At 37.3% G+C, this 19,951-nt stretch overlaps 2 protein-coding genes across 2 annotated transcripts; both read left to right on the forward strand.

Moving 5' to 3' along the window:
• The first annotated feature begins 11,705 nt into the window (after positions 1 to 11,705).
• On the forward strand, positions 11,706 to 13,142 carry LOC121791491. The gene is made up of 5 exons (XM_042189423.1): positions 11,706 to 12,091; positions 12,418 to 12,722; positions 12,806 to 12,861; positions 12,940 to 12,991; positions 13,036 to 13,142. The coding sequence occupies exons 1-5, from the start codon at positions 11,706 to 11,708 to the stop codon at positions 13,140 to 13,142; spliced, it is 906 nt and encodes a 301-aa protein (XP_042045357.1).
• A 5,266-nt stretch (positions 13,143 to 18,408) lies between these two features.
• Positions 18,409 to 19,948, forward strand: LOC121791492 (disease resistance protein RPP13-like; the record flags this gene model as incomplete). The annotated part of the gene is made up of 1 exon (XM_042189424.1): positions 18,409 to 19,948. A coding segment is annotated over exon 1 (993 nt), but the record flags the coding sequence as incomplete, so codon positions are not given.
• Positions 19,949 to 19,951: the final 3 nt, after the last annotated feature.

Below are 19,951 nucleotides of genomic sequence, written 5' to 3' on the forward strand. Positions count from 1 at the left end.
CCAACTAAGTTGAGTCAAAACTTTGGAGGAATTAAGAAATTGTGTTGAAAATGTAGGAGAGGTAAAGAGAGAGTAAAATAGATGATGAGATAAAGTAAGACTGATTGGATGTTTTGTTTTTAGTTATAAAAAGAAATGACTCAATTTAGTTGCGACATCCCAAAAAGAATACGACTCAACTTAATTGGGACGAAGAGAGTACTATATAAAAGTAGGACTCAAATTACACTAACTTCTGCATTATATTTCTTAAAATCCGTGCCAAGTCACCCATACCTATTAATGAGACAGAGTATTATAGTTTGATCATTCGACACTCCCATAAAAGCATCTTCACTATGTAAGTGAATGGAGATCGTTGTGAGAATAAACATGTTGATTATTTTCAGTCATGTCACATTAGCCTTTTGTCCGCGTCATAAACTCTACAGATGCAAAATTACAAAACTAACTATTCCTAATTTCAGAATTAAGAGCATCCACAGTGAGACAGATGTCCCGGCGGACATTCTGACGGACTTTCCAAAAACACCTCCTGCCACGTCATAAGGACATCCTACTGCACTGCCACGTCATAAGGACATCCCACTGCACAATGGCGAACATCCCAAGGACATCCCGACGGACATCCACAATAATAAAATGCACAAATTCACCAAATTAAACAATTTACGGAATTAAAATTTCGACACGAATATGGACGGAGAAAGTGCAATGATAATTTCATTAAATAAAAAAATAAAAAAGTACATTTCAACAGAAAAAATCTAAACAAATTACATTATAAATATCAACGACGACCACTCCGCGTCCATAGCTCTTCAATTATATCATTCTAGAGTCGAATATGAGCTTGTCGTTGGCGTATGTGGGCAAATGCACGGAATCGATCGGCCTCTTCATAGGGTATCCTCATACGTACATTGGCGATGGCCACGCCGTGGCTTGGATCGGCAGCATCAACATCATCATTGGCCCAATCAGTCAGTGTTTGAACCTTCATCTTCGACAATCATGTTGTGCATGATAATACATGAGTACATGATATCAGCGATGCTGTCAATATACCACAGCCGTGATGGACCCTTCATTGCCGCCCATCGAGCCTGGAGCACACCAAATGCCCGCTCCACATCCTTGCGCGCTGCCTCCTGACGACCCGCAAAATAGATCTTCTTTTCGTCTGTTGCGCATCGGATCGTCTTCATAAAGACGGGCCACATAGGGTATATCTCATCCGCCAAATAATAGTCCATATTGTGCTGGTTGCCATTGGCGACCAAACTGACAGCCGGACCAACGTCCATGCACTGGTCGTTGAAAAGGGGTGACGACTGGAGGACGTTGATGTCGTTGTTCGACCCGACTACTCCAAAATACGCATGTTAAATCCACAGCCGGTAGTCAGCTACCGCTTCAAGGATCATCGTGGGATTCTTGCCCTTGAAACCGGTAGTGTACACCCCTTTCCAGGCGGCGGGGCAGTTCTTCCACTCCAAATGCATACAATCTATGCTGCCCAACATTCCCGGAAACCCGTGCTGACTCCGATGCATATCCATCAGAGCCTGGCAATCTTCAGGGGTAGGCTTCTAAAGATACCTATCCCTGAATATCTCCCTAACGCCCTCACAAAAACTTCAGACATTCGCCGGCAGTCGTCTCGCCGATGTTGAGGTACTCATCGAACATGTCGGCCGCACCTCCGTATGCCAGCTGCTTGATTGCGGCAGTGCACTTCTGTATGGGCGTGTGACCGGGTTTACCAACCGCATCCTCCCTCATCCTGGAATACTCGTATCGACGCTCTAAAGCGCCCACGATAAGCAGAAATAGCGGACGATGCATCCTAAAATGTCGTCGGAACGTGTTCTCCCCAAACCGCGACTCCGGAGCGAAGTAGTCCTCATACAACCGACGGTGTGCAGCGATGTGGTCCCGGGGTACTATATTTAACAATGGATGGGTCGAGGTACCTCCGGCTACTGCTACTGCTGCTGCTGCAAGGCCGCTTGTATCGCTCGATTTATCTCCCTAGACGTAACGGCCCACAACTGTTCTTTAATTCGCCGGCGTACGTCATCAGCACCCCCTACTGCCGCACCTACCACCCGCACCACTACCACTACCACTAGCCATTTTAGATATATAAAAGAAACGTAGAGAGAGAGAGAGAAACTCGTTAAAACAAGTGGTGCGAATGAAATGAAGTTCAACGAGCCGTATATATAGACTTTTTTTATATAAAAAAATTAAAAATCGGGACGTCCGTCGGGAACCCGCAATGGCAGACTTCACGACGGACGTCGTCGGAAAGCCGCGGATATGCGGGGTCCGCAGCGGACGTCCGCATCTGTCCCTCCCACACCTAATGGCGGACGTCCGCGTGGACATCCGGCACGCCTGTCCGACGTCCGCCGGGACGTCTGCCGCTGCGGATGCTCTAAGATTTTTTTTTAATTTCTAAAAATATATATAATCACATTTTTGTTTATTGATAGGGACTTAATATTCTATTTTATTCTGGAGGGAGCTGATATTCTCTATGTATATTTATTTAGTTTATTTATGTTTTAGTACTATTATTTAGTTGTTATGATTTAGAAAATGATATTAGTGAAAGAATGAATTAAAAAATACGTGATTTAGAAAATGGTATTAGTGAAATCAATAAAAAGAGAATGAATTAAAAAATATAGGATAAAACAGATAGATTAAAATGTTTAATTTTTGCAAAAAGTAAAATGACTACCTCAGTTGCTTAGAATAAGAAAGCCTCTTTTTCTTAGGTGAAATAAATATATATTAGACGTCACACTTTTTTTAGGTGAAATAAATATATAGGATAAAACAGATAGATTAAAATAAATATGTTACATAATAAAAATTACTATTACTTTTTCCGTCCCATGATAGGCGTCACACTTTTCTTTTTTGTTTGTCCCATAAAAGATATCACATTTTTTTTGGACAATGTCATATTAATATAAATATATTATTTTCTCTTCCATTTAATAAACATCTCCTAAAATCTCTTCTTATTTCTCAAGTATATCATCTATTATGGGATTGAAAGAGTATAAAATATCTTGGCAAAATATACATCCTCGCTTTCTTACTATCTGAAGGCAATAATTAATATCGAGTCACACAGTTCGGTCTATTTTATAACTTAAACATCATGACATTTTGATTTGTTTTGGTTATTTTTGTATTATAAATTTTTAATACTCCTAAAATTCCTAAATTCCAAACTCCTATCATCAGGTGGACCAATACCATTCTCTATAAAATGACATTTCATAAATTTGACGATGCACACATGCCAACAGATGGACCACTTTGGTACCTTAAAAAAGGAAAAGGAAAAGGAAAAATACAATATAATGAAACAAATAATATTATTAAACGGCAATCTAACATTGAGATGTAAGAATGATCTGTACGTCATAGACTAACTTGTTTTTTTCTTTTTGGTATGCTACTTTTTTTTTTAAATAAATTTTGATTAATGTATTTTTCTTGTTATAAGATGCTTGACATCAATACGATGGAGTACAAATTTATAGAATAACAATTTACTATATTATAAGAATAGAATATTACCTTCTGTTTTTATTATAAGTATAATGATTATAATTAAGGGGAAAAAAGCAAGATTGTGAATGGAATTTCCTTATGTAAATGCCACAAAAGTGGAGATTTAGTTCAAAAGATGAAACCATTAATGAAATTATGAAAGTATCATTTATATATGGATAAATAAAATGAAATTTTAAAGGTCTTAAATTCTTATTATGGATTTGAATCTCTAACATTTAGATTTGAACATTACTAACTCTATCACTAAAGTGGAGTAATATATATATTTTTAAATATTTTGGAGAATAAGGTTTGTCACTGTCTGAAGACTAGACCGACACATAAATGGAATGAAGTCCTTAATTAGCAATATGATGCACCACAAATATTTGCATCACCAGAAATATGCTTTAATTCATCTTTTAAGAGATATAAGAATGAAGTAACACAATATTTATTAGTGATTTTTTACTGATTTTTGTTGTCGTAGTAAAAACTGTCATACCTTTTAACCTTTACCCGTGACAAGTTGGGTACTAAATTTCAACACACGCATCACGTTAATGCAGCAATTGTCAATCCAAATGCGTACATAATAACATTAAAAAAACATTAGAAAAGATAAGATTCGAGAGGCAAAAAATTATAAACAAAATAACAAATTGTACATTCGCCCTTTAAGTAAGGTGGGACAAAGCTGTTGTTTAACTAAGAGTAAAGGCCAAAACTGATCCTGAACATATGTTCATTTTATGATTTTAGTCTTAGACATTATCTTTAAAATTTTTGGATTTCAAACATTTCAACTCGAATCACAATCGGTCCAAAGTTAACTATTCCATCAAATTTTAACAGTTAACATTTTTAATCTAGATTTTGACCAAATTAAGCGGTTAAATAACACAACACAACAAAATTTAGCAACGGAAAAAATCCGTGACTAATTGGGAGATTCCAAAACTAATAAAAAAAGGAATCCAAGTGCTTGTATCTGTGTGTTTGTGTGTCCAGGATGGATAGAGAGAGGCATTTTTAGCAACTGTGCATCCAAAAATAAAATAAAAAAACTATTCGGAAACCCCTCCCTCCGCCGCCTTCCTCCTCCCCAGTTTCGATTCTGATCCCTAATTCGACCCAATCGCAGCAGCCGCCGGTCTACAACATCAACAAAAACGATTTCCGCGACGTCGTTCAGAAGCTCGCCGGCTGCACCGGCGGCGCCGCAGTCCAGGCCGCCGAGCTCGCGCCTGCAGAGGATTCGCCCCGCTCCCCTCGCTCAAATCGTCAATCGTCCCCAAATTAGCAGCGTCCAGCAGCCGTTGACGCCTCTGCCGCCGCTACCGTCCGTTCACCCGGCGGCGGAGTCACCGATTTCCGCCTACATGCGGTTTTTCTAGAGCTCGGCTTCAGCTTCTTCGTCTAATTGGCCTTCTGCTCATCGGCCTTCGTTTAAGAACTAAATCTGAAATAAATGCAAAAAAAATTGAAAAGGAACCTTGAGAAAAGGTGCCGCAGTCTCATCGATACTCTCTTCTGCCATAGGTTTTCGAATGAGCTTTGGAATCTCCCAATTAGTGACGGATTTGTTCCGTTGCTAAATTTTGTTGTATTTAAGGCTTAATTTGGTTAAAATCGAGATTAAAAATGTTGACTGTTAAAATTTGACGGAATAGTTAACTTTGGACTGATTGTGATCCGAATTGAAATGTTTGGGATCCAAAAATTCAAAAAATAATATTTAGGACTAAAATCATAAAATTGACATATGTTCAGGACCAGTTTTGATCTTAGTGAAAACATGTATTCTATTGCAGTTCATATTTATTAATTATGTTTACGTTTTCAAATGATCAAATAAAATAAAATTATTACTTCCTCCATTACACTTTAGGAGATCCCATTTACTACTTTTGGGTGTCCCATTTTAGGAGTCTCGACTTAAATATTTCATAAATGGTAATAGGCCTCATATTCCACTAAAATTTTTCCACTCACATTTTATTATAAAACTAATATATAAAAGTAGGACTCACATTTCACTGTTTTTTTTCATCAACTTTCTTTTAAGTTTCTTAAATCCCGTGTCAAACTCAAATCAGACTCCTAAAGTGATATATAAGGAGTATTTATCTTATATTTAATAAAATAAACTCTTAATTTTGCTCTTATATATAGTGTTTATTATCGGTAGCTATGGAGGAGTATAACTTTTTGGAATTATCGATTTTGTAAAACCTACAACTTAATTTTTAGTACTTATTTAAATTAAATGTTATAATATTGAGGGGAGTTAAAGATTGTGAATGGAGGTGCAAAGCTGATAATTACTTTGTTGCTGGAAAATTAGAATCTGAAACCCATCTAATGAAAATTGTCTCTTTTTTGGTAAAATAGAAATATTTTTATTTATACACCACGTCACACATGTTTGTATTTCCTTATTTATGTTTATTGAAAAATAATAATATTTGCAACGTGATAACTACTCTCTCTCCGTTCCATTACAAGTGATTAATTTTCCATTTTGGATTGTCGTGCTATAAGTGATCAGTTTTTTTAACAAAAATAAAACTTTAACACTCTCTTAAAAAAAATAAAACTATAAGTGATCGGTCTCTCATACTTCATTATCTTTCTTATTTTATTATCTCATATTTTTTTTCTCTGTCATATTTTACTAATCTCTCCACTTTTATTGAATATATACTTCCGTGTCCAAAAGAATCCATCCCTTACGGTGGAATGGAGAATGGAAGGAGGAATACTCCTATGTAGTAGGAGTATATTTTTCATCATCAGTTAGAAGTTTACTCATGTAATTACTAAATACTCCATATAAAATTGATACGGTCAGCATTGCAAATTTATACTCATACTGCATAAAATGGGAATTTTAACCCGTGTGCATACAGGTCATCTACAAAATGATTCAAATTATTTTTTAGTTTGAAAAAAATATTGGCAAATTGTCATAAAATTTGATCAATTTTTGTCCATCTCACAACGTTAAAATTAATTGGAAAAACCATAAAATTCTTTTATTTAGCATCCCACTGTTAATTTTTGATGATAATTGTATTTGATATAATAGTGATAAATATTAGTATATGGACTTCATTATCAGTAATTAAACGATATCGTTCTCATACCGAAAACGACACCGTTTGCAAAAAACCATCAATAATAGTAGTGGTACATAATTGCACATAGATAAATCCAAATTTAACCTAATTAGTTTTAGTTATTTTTTAGAATTAAAATAAATAAAATAAGAATCAAATTTGACTAAAATTTTATAGGTAAAAAATATGTACAACAAAAAAAATGATGATAAAGAGAAAAATCTGAAAACTAGTTGGAGCTATTATCAAGAACCGTGAAATCATTTAATAATATTGGTCATTGTGGCAGACACGAATTGTCAGCTACCACACAAAATGTCATTTTTTTTTGTCATGATACTAGTGAATTTTATTTAATATCAGACATTTTTTTTAAGAATAATGCCATCGAGCAATAATATAACCAGCTATAAAATAGTACATGTAAATACAAATAAAAATTATAATAAATAAATTATGTTATTTAATACTCAAACATCATACGTTATTGTTCCTTTTTGCTTAGGGTATCCACTATGGTTCGGCGCAGCTATAGCCGCGGGTTGGGGCGACGGCGGGGCAGATTATAGTGTATGCGACGTCCGCCCTGAGGCGGACGAACTTTCCGGGGCGGGTGGTCATCAGGCGTAATCGGGGCGAGGACGCGCCGGTCCGGGGCGGAAGCGGCGAATAGGCGCGGCGGCTATAGTGCGGCGGTGGCCGGCGCGCTAGTGGACGGCGTTTTTTTTTTAATTCAATTTATCACCTATCAATACACCCCATCCCATTCATTATTTTCACACCATTCAAACTCTTCATCACTCAAACTTTCTCTCACTAGAATTTGTGGACTGAAATGGACAATTTGTGGAATGACGCGTGGAATTCTCTGATTCCAGAGGTGCATCACCAGGCCGCCCAGGAAGAAGCGGCGCGCGCGGCGGAGGCGGTGGAGGCCGCGATCCCTCGTGCGATTACGCATCGGCGGACCATCCAACGAGATCACGCTGGTGCGCACCAGCGTGTAATGGCTGATTACTTTGTGGATAACCCCTGTTATCCACACGAGATTTTCCGGCGGCGATTCAGAATGTCGCAACGGCTCTTCAACCATATAGCGACGAATTTGGCGGAGCGTTACCGATGCTTCACCCTCCGGCGTGATGCCTCTGGCCGGATCGGGCTGTCTACTCAACAGAAGTGCACATCAGCAATCCGACAGCTTGCCTACGCCGGACCAGCCGATATGTTCGATGAATACCTACAGATGGGTGAGACAACTAGCCTAATGGTCCTTAGGAAGTTTTGTAAAGGGATCCGGGAAATTTTCGGTGGGGAGTTCCTACGAAAGCCCACACCTGATGAGTGTCAGAGACTGTTGGATATGCACGGTTCGATCCACGGGTTCCCAGGAATGTTAGGAAGCATCGATTGCATGCATTGAGAGTGGAGGAACTGCCCGGTGGCCTGGAAAGGCCAGTTCACAACTGGATTCAAAAGCAAACATCCATCGATGATTCTGGAAGCCGTTGCTGACTACCGTTTGCGGATTTGGCATGCGTATTTCGGTGTGGCAGGTTCGAACAACGACATCAATGTTCTTCAGTCATCGTCGCTCTTCAACGATGAGTGCCAGGGGGAGGGTCCTGAAATCAGCTTCGTAGCCAACGACAAGCAGTACAGTAGGGGATACTATTTGGCAGATGGGATATATCCGCGGTGGCCCGTATTCGTCAAGACAATTCGCCAACCGGTTGGAGCGAAGAAACAATATTTTGCGCGCAAACAAGAAGGTGCTAGGAAGGATGTTGAGCGGGCTTTTGGTGTCCTCCAATCGCGGTGGGCGATTATACAGTGCTCGGCCCGAGTTTGGCACGAAGATGATGTCGCGAATATCATGTTAGCATGTATCATATTGCATAATATGATAATAGAAGATGAAGGATTTGCGGCAGAGCGCTGGGCACCGGAAGATGGCGCAAGTACAAGTCACGGTGTTGCCTCCGCGCCGATCCAGATGGGCGTACCACGGAGCAATGAATATTTGATCCAACGTTTCGCTGATATTCGCAGAACCACAACACATACCACACTCCAGGCCGATTTGATTGAAGAAGTTTGGGCACGTAGGGGAGGCGGCGCAGTGTGAACACCTTTGTGATTTGCACTAGATTAAATTTTCGTTGTATAATTTTTCATGTACTTTAATACGACGAAAATTTAGTGTTTAGTTTTAATTTCTTCATGTATAGCCGTTTTCTTCTAATTACGCATAGCCGTTTTCACCATAGTGGCGGAAACAAAATTTCGGGGATGTGGACAATAAATTTGGGACTATGGACTAATTTTGGGCGGGGCTATTGGAGTGTCCATATTATAGTGGACACTCTTATTTCGAAGGGGCGACATTACGTCTATCAAACTTAAAAATTTGAAAAACAAGTCCCTTAAATCTATACTTTCTTGGCCCTCTAATAAGTTTTAATACAAAATACAAGTAAAATGTAGGAGAAATAGAAAGAATTGGTGTCGGTAGAAAATGAATCTCATCTTATTAGAAAGAATTTTTTTTTCTAAAATAGAATTTTTTTTTTGTTTTTAGAGAACGGACCGGCACGGAGGAAATATTAATTTATAACACTATTAAAACTAATGTTGGTCTCGCAAGTCAATGTTAAATTATAATTTAGGTTATCTTTTTTATTATTTTAATTTCTTGTGTTTAAGATATTGAATATTCATTAATTAATTAAATTTGTTGTTGGTTTAGATTAATCAGGCAGCTAACAACAATCGTGGAATATATTGACAAACTCATAATTTAGGATAGTTTTAGAGGTGATTAACCAATGTTTTTGGTGAATTAAGGTGTTTATTATAGGTTTTCACCAATTTAATCATCAATTAGATGAAGTAATGAGTTTGTTGGAGTTTTGAAGTGAAAACAGGTTAAAACGGAGCGAACGAGGCTGACTCCAGAGAGAAGACCCGGCCGGGTGTTTTCCATTTCACGGAAAACCCGATCGGGTGTTTTGTAGCAGAAATCGGGTTCCAGAGAGAAGACCCGGCCGGGTGTTTCGCCACTTATAGATCACTAGGCCAGGTGTTTTGAATAAGTACCCATTTAATCCTGATTTTCACTCTGTGTATAAGAGGGGTCTTCACACATTTGAGCCCTAACACACACACGACGATTTTGAGTAAGAGAGCACGGTTTTGAAGAGGATTTGAAGGCTTAGGAGCTTCCCCTCTCAAGAGATTGAAGGAGAAGACTCCCCACCATCATTTCTACCATAGGGAGTTCTAGTTTCCAATTTCTATCCATGTTTTCTTTCATTTGCTTTGTTTTTCCTTTTGTTTCATCTTTGAGCATGAGTAGTTAGATTTTCCTTAGGGATTTGGTGAAGTTTGTATGGAATCCATGGGTTGAACATAGATTTATGCTTATCTATCTCATTGTGTTGGTTTAGTTGGTTATTGGGCTTTTATTATCAAATTGATTAGCTACCAATTTGATATATCTTGTTCTAATTGTTGACATTGAGAAATGAATGATTAGAATGGTTAGGTAATCAAAAACTCCGTGCCTTACATGTGATCGAGAGATACATGAGCTAGAGAGAGAGAGCTTGGGTCCGTTGTTTTAGGGAGTCAATCTCGAATTTATGGAGTAGACTCCTACACTAGAGATTGATCCACGTGTTAGATGCACCCGAGAGGGGGTCTAACCAATCTTCCCGACTTTCCTAGCCACACATGAGATCTAATAGATGAGCATGATTCCTAGGTGACACCCGTGATCCATACCGACGGATCCATATCCCTACATTTTCCAATTTGTATGAAAATCACCTTTTATTTGCTTTACTTAGTTAATTTGCCTTTATTGCTTATTTGTTCTTTGATCTTAGTTAAGAAAACCAAAAACCCCTTTTATTAGTCTAGATAGTGTTCAAAGTTGATCATAGTGTACTCAAACCGGCTTTTAGTCTTCGTGGATCGATAATTTTAGCTTGCCACGTGCTACTTATCCTGTACACTTGTGGGTGACACTTTTCATTGCAAATTTAGCATGAGTCATATATACATCATACTTTCAGGTCGCGCAATAGGGGAAGTTTAAGGGAGGAATGAGAGAGCAGGGGGACAAAAAATGGGGAATGAAGTTCCTCTTCTAAGTCCAAATGAATTAAATATTTTAATGTTTTTCTGTTAATTTTTTTAAAATTTATCCAAAATTTTTGCAAATTATTAGTATATATATATATATAATCCCTTATTAATAATTTAAATTACTCAAAAATAAACTTTTAGAGAAAATTTTCAAAATATAGCTCATCACAATGTTATTTTCTGCGTTTACCACTGGTAACTCTAGACTAAAAGTAAAATCAATTTTTACTATTTTTGAATTGGTTACCCAATCGAGTAATTGAGTATCCGATATCCGACATTCCCATAAAATAATTACATGAATCGGATAGTAAAATTTGCGAGTAATGAGTATATTCGATATCCGATGATTTTTTAGTCAAGTTGGACAATATACGATAGTCGATATCTGATTAGACAGTCCTAGAATGAAGATTCTTTAAAAGTATAAAAGAAGCAAAATCACTGCCAAGTCAACGTGAAACATAATATACATTAGAATTCTACATATGTAAAATGAAGAGATTCATAATGAACTTGAAGCTTCTCTTATAACATTGCCTTCCAAAGAAGGGAGACGAAAGCTCTAACAGTACTCTGTATGAATAAGGGGTTCGCTCTCCACTCTTACAATTATGAAATATTCTTCGAGGAAAATAATTGAAAATTCACTTCCTTGGCTAGGATTAATCCATATCAAATAACCAACGTGTCTAAACCTCCAATTCTTTTTCATTAAAAAAAAAAAACTTTCCAAAGAAAGGTGGGAACTACATTGCTTTCCGTGTCTATTTAATTACTCCACAGCAAACACATACAAATATACCATATTAACCTCGGCACCATATAACTCCCCGGAAAATCAAGAAAATGGAAGATCTCCGACGAATAAGATCGGAAATACAGCGAGGCGCCGCCGTCTCCAGCCTCAGCTCCGACGACTTCTTCACCGACATTTTCGGTGGTGCCCCACTGCCACGTAGCATATTTTCCCACCAGATATCCGCCGCCGGTGGCTTCTACGACAACATCTTCTGGTCGACCAAGAAGGCGTCGCCGCCGCAGCTGAGGCGGAGGGGACGGAATTTGCCCCTTTTTGATATTCCTTCGTTGCAACAGAACCAAAAGAGTCGTCCTTTCAGAGACATTTTCGGGTTGGATGCCAAGAAGAAGAAGAAGAAATCGTATTCCGAATCAGGACAGACCTCCAATGAGCTCGAATACGACGACGTTGCTATGTCAGCGGCCAAGCTCAGGTGTATCCTCGTATTAAATAACTATACAAAATCTTATTTTATAGGATATAATAGTCGAATCATTTTATTTTAAGTAATACAAAATGTGCATTTTAAGATTTAAGAACAAAAATATGGAATTAAACTTGAGTTTCAATTATTTTGTATATTTTTGAAGATGTACTACTATATACTCCATATTTAAACATCAAACTCATGCATGCATGATTGGATACTCAATTCCAAAATTATGACCTTTTCGATTTATGATATGGAGTATTTAAGAAAATCGAGTGAATAAATCTAAATTATTAATAGGAGTAATATTCATTTCCCACAATATGTAGAGGTACCCAGTGGAATTCCACGAGAAACGGAGAATTCAATCATAAAAAATGGGCACTATTTTCCAACATGGATTGTGAAAATAAATTAGGGGGCTGCTGCTCCGTTGGAATCGAGGAAAAGATTAATGTTGAGCAGATGAAATTAAGAAGGAAAGCAGAAATAATGGATGAAGAAATGGAAATTGATGAAGATGAGTTTATAGAGCTTGATTCTCGCAGTGCGAGTTCCTATGTACCGAGCGACGTAGATGAAGCGATCGCGTGGGCCAACCAAAAGTTTAACAGCCATTCCAAACCCACATTTGGTTAGTTAACTAAGTACTTATTTTTCTTGTTTCATTTTAATTTTGAATCTGTGCTGTCTAATTGTATTGCCATGCTGCCTCAGGAGTGATGAATGAGTCTCCAATTTCGTCTAGATGGGTTGAGGATAGCTCTTTAGAGGTACATAAATATAATTAATCACGTTATATTTAATTTTCTGAAAAAAGTAGTCCATAATTATTAATTTTATGTTGATAGAAAGAGGATGATGGGAGCATAGTTGATGAAAAGATGAGGTTGTGGTTGAGCGGCAAGGAATCCGATATCCGGCTGCTATTGTCTTCTCTGCATCAGATCCTATGGCCGAACAGCGGGTGGATGGCGATACCTCTAGCAAAACTAATGGAGAGCTCACAAGTGAAGAAAGCTTATCAAAAATCAGTTCTATGCCTTCATCCTGACAAGCTTCAGCAAAGAGGAGCATCACTCTTACACAAGTACATTGCGCGCAAGGTCTTTGCTGCTCTTCAAGTGAGTTACTTACTACTAATCATCTCAACCTTCAATTTTACGTTAAATCATCGAGAATTATAATATTATGTTGTCATTGTCTTAGGATGCTTGGACAACGTTTACCTCCTTGGATGTCTCTTGCCGTTGAAAATCTATTGCTAATGGAAGGCCAGATTTGGTGTTCACTCATTGTGGTAGACATGGAAAGTAGGATGGAGTTGGAAACCTTCGAGTCATCAACATCGTTCATTCAATAAATGCTGGACGATTTGGATATGTAAGATTAGCTAGATTGTGGCAAGAAAATGTTTGTTGTAGCATATGTGTGTAGTGTTAAATTCATCAATTAGAGCTCTTGGATAATCATGTTTTCATACATATCTTCATGGCATGTATGTACCACTTATGATTCAGACAAAACTTGGATAATCTTGTTTTCAGAAACGTACTTTTAATTTAGAGAAATGGAAATTTTAAAATTACAATTCCTAAAAGAAACGTACTACTATGTTAACTGGGGAGAGGATCCCCTGCTGTGCACAAATCACAGCAGGGCCCTGCTGCCCCTCACAAACATTTTTCAAATATTAATTTTTTTAATAAACAAAATAATAATAAAAATTGTATTGTATGGGGCAGCAGGGCACTGCTATGATACAATGTGCAGGGGATCCTCTCCCATGTTAACTGGCTCGATGTTCCGACTTGCTGGCCTCACTGGATCCGAACATATTATCAAGCTGGCCTCACTGGATCCGAACATATTATCAAGCTGGCCTCACTGGATCCGAACATATTATCAAGTCATTGTTGCCTATTCATATTTCAGATCAAAATTGATAAGGATTGGATTGTTGGTTCATTTTTTTCGCTGTTGACAAAAGAATTTGTAAATGGATAACATGAAATAGGATAAAATGAATTATAGTGAGACGTATTGGTATTTATAGATTAAAAAAAATATTAAAATCCAATCACACCTAATCTAAATCCTTGAAATTCACATGGAAACAATAATAAAAATATGGAAAAATAAGTTTATTTACCCTACCGAAAGTATATTAATTATGAAGGCCACAATTGAAGAATAACTTGATAATATAAAATAAAATACTTTAATTTAAAAGAGCTTAGTCGGTTCTCTCTATTCTAATAACAATAGAAAATATCGGTGGCACGAGCCCGCCCAGAACTATGGGAATTCTAGTCCGGTCCGAACCCAGTGGATCATGTAAGAAGTTGGGCTTTCTATATCTAATACTATTAAGGTAATATAAACATGACCCAACTTTAACTCAAAATGGGCTGGGCAATGTTTCATATCTTAAAATATGAATTTTAATAAACTTCGAGACCGTTTCTTTGTAAATTTATATTCAGAATAATACAATATTCTCCTAAAGTTTCCAGTTTATATAATTGACGAAAAGTTACAATAACAACACCTCCATTCTCGCAACCACAACATTTAAAAAAAAATAGCATAGTTCATACATGTGATGTGCAGTGTAACATTTTGATCAAAAACATCATAGTTTGTTTATTGAAATTTTGGAAATATTAGTATCGTAATTGGCTAATTGCAAGAAAGTGAAAAGTAGTGTTATACAAATTGCATGCAATAATTCAGTGAGTAATAGGGGTGGGTAGGTACAGTATACCGAACTTCGGTATACCTTATTTTTGGTATGACGAATTTCCATACCGATACCGTACCTCATTTTCGGTATACCTTACCGAAGTTCGGTATACCATACTTTTGCGGTATACCCCACTTTCAACATCAATGAAAATAGAATAATAAGGTTTTTAGAATATTATTTATATTTTATAAATTTAAAAAATATATATTAAATATATTTTATTCATAATTAAATTTATATTTCTCAATAGATTTTATAATTTTAAAATATATAAATATATTTTATATATAATTATATTTAGATTTTACGGTATATAACCTTAATTTACTGGTATATACCGAATTTCGATATGCCGCGGTATACCCCCGTATATGAAAATTCATACCATTACCTTACCGAAACCGAAAGTATCATACCATACCGAAAATCACGGTATACCAAAACATTGATATTTTCCGGTTTTTTTTGGTACGATAAGACCGGTATTTCGGTATTTTGTCCCAGCCCTAATGAGTATTATGCCACAGTTAACCCTTACTTTTATTAGTTTTTCTTACTAAAAGAAGAACATTAATTAACCTTCCCGCTAAATATTGCAACGAATTACTTAAATATACAAAAGCAGTGAACTCGATTAACTGTATTACATCTAATTAATTCTATCACACACAGACCGAATTCCGCTCTCTGCAAAATTAGGTCTACACTTCAACTTTCCATAGCCGAAAAAAAGAGAGAGAATGGAAAATCGAACACCACTTAGCATTAGCAACAATGCTCGGGCATACATACATACATACATAAAGTGAGAGCACTACACAGGTCACCCGCGGAATTGGGACAAAGATTTATGAACATTGTTGAGAAGTTGGGGCGTGTTGGTGGTAGTCGACGACGATGAGGGCATAGAGAGAGATTGCTTGGTGCTTGCTTCTCTCTCCTCCTCATGTATGGTGTCCAGCATCTTCGCCGTCCTGTTCCTCATGATGCTCACAAACTGCGGCGGCGCCACCTCGCTGATGAATCTCGCTATACGGGCATTCCCCATTTTAATTTAGGGGTTTCTTTTTTTTGATCAGATGTATAGAGGGAGAGAGTTTAGATAATATTTGAGTGATGAATAGTGGAAATAGCCTATGGCCGAATTTATAGTACAAGGAGTAGGAGGGATGATTAAATAAATAATGAGCACAATATTAAAATAAGAAAAATAATGTTCACATTTTACTTTATTTTATGTGGAATTCAATATTGGTTATCCAATCAATTTTAATAGATTTGATCGTATTGATGAGGGGAGGGCCATTTGGGTTTGGGAAGAGGGACACATGGTGGTGTGTGAGTGTGTTGATGGGATATGGAATGAGAACCACCATAGATTTTCTTTTTATCTCCATCCAAGATTTTAAATGCCTACTTTTAAATGTTAGCTCATATTTGTCTAGCTTTATAATGACTGCACTAACTTCCATACGTACATGGAGTAATAAAATTGGATATTTGATTTTTAATTTTACACTAGAGATTTTTTTTTGTCTCGAGACAATCTATATATATATGCTGGTTGGGATGGAAATTGAAGTTATTTTGGTTCTGTGCTTGAGAAGACACTTCCCTTTGCCTAGCATAAGGGAAACTTCACGTAGGATGCATGTGACAAGTGGGAGTTTCTTGCCCATGCATAATTTATGCATATTTTTAGTTATTTAATTTATTTGTGACATAGTATCAAAATCTCTCTTAATTTATTCCCATTTATAATATTATTAATATTAGAGTTACATGAAAAATATGGTTGGTTGTGTTTGGACCGGCCTAATTCGTACAGTTTATTTCAAATTGCAATCACATGTAGTATTAAAGCACATCCGTGTAAGGCAGGTAATGAAAGTTATGAGCAAAAATGTGATATTAACTTCTTATAATAGCGATATACTTATAAAGAAAACAATTTTGAAAACGACGGGCCAACGCCACCTTCTCCGCTCAATTTCTTCATCCACATTTCCACTTTCCCAATATACCCTTAGACCTGGTTTTCTTTACAATACTTCATTTACTTTATTATTATGTAAATTTGAGGACGAGAATAAGCAGAAAAACACGATGGGTTGGATAGATAGTTTCATTTCACGTAGAGTTTTGTGATTTATTGAAATTGATTTTTGTGCATGTTTTACTTGAGTTTAAATAGTTGAGATTACTTTTTTATACCCGTGGTCAGATTTTAAACATAGAATTTCCGTTAAAATATGTAGAATATACTAATTGACATCAAACACAAATGTTGCGTGAATTGTTTTATTTTTTGGTTTGGTATGATTGAACTAGTATAATGTTTAAAATATTTATGTTTTTATAATTGTTTTTATTTTTTTTTTTATGACAAAATGGATTTTAGTCTAATGTTTAAATATTAAAGTATTAATCTTAAAGTTATTGATTGAGTTAAAGTTGCATTGACCCTCAAATTTAAGAAAAAATTTACTCAATTCATAATGTAAGCTATCAAAGGTTTTGAGTTATCATAAAATGACTTTATGTTTTTTATTTTAAAAAAAGACTTCAATTTATAATCTAATTTTTTTTAGTTTACCAAGCTCACCAATGTATAAGTAACTCAACCTTGACATGCGACCTAATTTGTGTTATAGTAGTACTTAAGTTTTTGTCAAGCTGATGCTATTTTGGAGACAAATTCAATGTGCACTAGAAAACACAAAAACAATAATGTTGAAAAGGAAAATAAAATAGGAAGTCATACACAAAATCTTGACGCATTCCATATCTTAACTCACAAGTTTGTTGACTTAATTTTTGAATACGTAACAAGAAGCCAAAAAAACACTGCTAACTCATACAAAATACTCTTATTTCACATTTATTCATATTAATATAAAAAAATTGAAATTTACACAAATTATACCTTCATTCGTGTTTCATTTTAATACACTTTATCATATATGTTTAAATGACGACTTTTTACTTATGTGATGCACAACCATAAAATAATTATGAAATTTTTTGTACTATATAAAATAATGATAAAATTTTTTATACCAACATGAAACAATTATAAAATATTTTATACCGGAGATGATCAAAGTATAACTAATATTAAGTGTATAACTAGAGAACAAATCTCAGCCATTAGATCAAAATGACTTAGTTCACTATATGAGTGATTTAATTCACTATAAGAGTGATTTAATTCACTTATAATGAACTAAATTCATATTCTCTAGTCATGCATTTAAGTAGTGATTTCCCTAGATCACTACTCATACTTCACATAAACTAAACGTTAAAGACATCCAAACAGAAATAACATAATGTACTAAATTGAAATACGGATGAAATTTTTTATATGATATATATAAACTTCAAACTTTTTGTATAAAGATAGAAACATTTTTGGATGAGCTACGTATTTAACAAAAAAAACATCAATTCCTGAATCTTACCAAGTCAGCTCGGGTCGATCCATCACGAGTAACGACCCGTTGACGCAGCGCGCCAAAACACTCTCTGCTTGAAACTTGAAACAGAGACAGAGACAGAGACGAGAGAACAGAACTCCCTCTCTCTCTCTCTCTCTCGATTCAGAGATGGCAGCTTATTCCGCCGTGGTGTCCTTAGAGAAGCATCTGAAGTAGCTCCTGGAGTCCGACCAATCCCCTCTCCACGATCAAAAGCCACACCTCCAATCCTTGTACAATACCATCTCCACCTTGCGAAAATCCGTCGAAACGATCTTCCCCGCCCCCAAACAACACCGCCAAACCGCAGCCGCCCTCGCAACCCTAATCCGAGACGCAATCTACCACGCGCAAGACGCGCTCGATTCCTTCCTCTCCGCCAAATCCCCCACCTTCTCCTTCCCACCAATTACACAAACAATCCACCCCATCGCAAATCAGGCGCAGTCGCTCGCCGATTCAATCCGCAAACAGAAACCACTCCTAGGCGCCGCCACCGCGGCCGATATCCCTCCGCCGCCCCGATCCTACCTCGTCACCCGCACATTCCGGATCGTAGGGCAGGAGAGAGACAAGCAGCTCCTCATCGAAGAGCTGGTCAGCGATGTACACCAGCTCCAAATCGTCCCCATCAGCGGGATGGCCGGCATCGGTAAGACTACTCTCGCTCGAAGCCTTTACGACGATCGTCACATTATGAATAGCTTCCATTTTCGCGCTTGGGTCACTGTATCCCAGGATTACCACGTCGGTGATATTTTAGCTAGATTGTTAAATTCAATGGACAAAAAGGGTCAGAAAGCCGTAGAGAGAGTGTACGAAGGCAGCGATGATTTGATGCTCAGGGTTGATGTTCATCAGAGATTGTACGATCACAAATATCTCGTTGTAATTGATGATATGTGGGATAATGCTACTTGGGATAGTTTGAAGAATTCGTTTCCGGATAACAAAAACGGAAGTCGAATTGTTCTCACTACGAGAGTCGAGTCCATAGCTGAAACTGCCAAATCCTCTACATTTTGCCATAAGATGCAGACTCTAGATGAAGAAAATAGCTGGATTTTGCTCTGTGACAGGGCGTCTGAAGGGAAGCCATCCCCTCCTCACTTGGAGAAGATCGGTAGAGGGATCGCCAGCAATTGTCAAGGCCTTCCTCTCTCTCTAACCGTCATCGGTGGTCTCCTCTCTCAAGAGAGGCAGACGGAGGAGTACTGGCAGACCATCGAGGAGGACACGAACGCTGCAGCTGCGAAAGGCAAAGAGGCCTACTTGGAGATTCTGCTTTTGAGCTACAATCACTTGCCCTGTCAACTCAAGGGATGCTTCCTTTATTTGGGAGCTTTTCCTGAAGATAGTGACATCCCTCTCTCTAAACTGTCAAAGCTATGGATTGGAGAGGGACTTCTGGTGGAAACCGAGCGCCAGGGGAGGCTGGAGAAGGTCGCGGAGGATTACTTGGTGGATCTCACTCAGAGGAATCTGATCACAGTTCGCAAGATTAGTTCAAGTGGGAGGATTAAGACTTGTGGATTGCACGACAGTCTGCGCGATCTAGCTGTGAAGGAGTCAGGGACGGAGAAGTTCTTTCACTCTGTAAGGAGGTATGCAAACGCGCAAATATTAGAGGAAGTT

Source organism: Salvia splendens, unplaced genomic scaffold (assembly GCF_004379255.2).
Source record: "Salvia splendens isolate huo1 unplaced genomic scaffold, SspV2 ctg83, whole genome shotgun sequence".
NCBI lineage: Eukaryota > Viridiplantae > Streptophyta > Magnoliopsida > Lamiales > Lamiaceae > Salvia > Salvia splendens.

What these genes read in the sequence shown, in the direction of transcription:
- LOC121791491 (XM_042189423.1), top strand. Translation starts at nt 11,706, where the DNA reads ATGGAAGATCTCCGACGAATAAGATCGGAAATACAGCGAGGCGCCGCC. An exon ending in ATGTCAGCGGCCAAGCTCAG is followed by an intron (nt 12,092 to 12,417) that starts GTGTATCCTCGT and finishes CACAATATGTAG; the next exon opens with AGGTACCCAGTGGAATTCCA. An exon ending in CCATTCCAAACCCACATTTG is followed by an intron (nt 12,723 to 12,805) that starts GTTAGTTAACTA and finishes ATGCTGCCTCAG; the next exon opens with GAGTGATGAATGAGTCTCCA.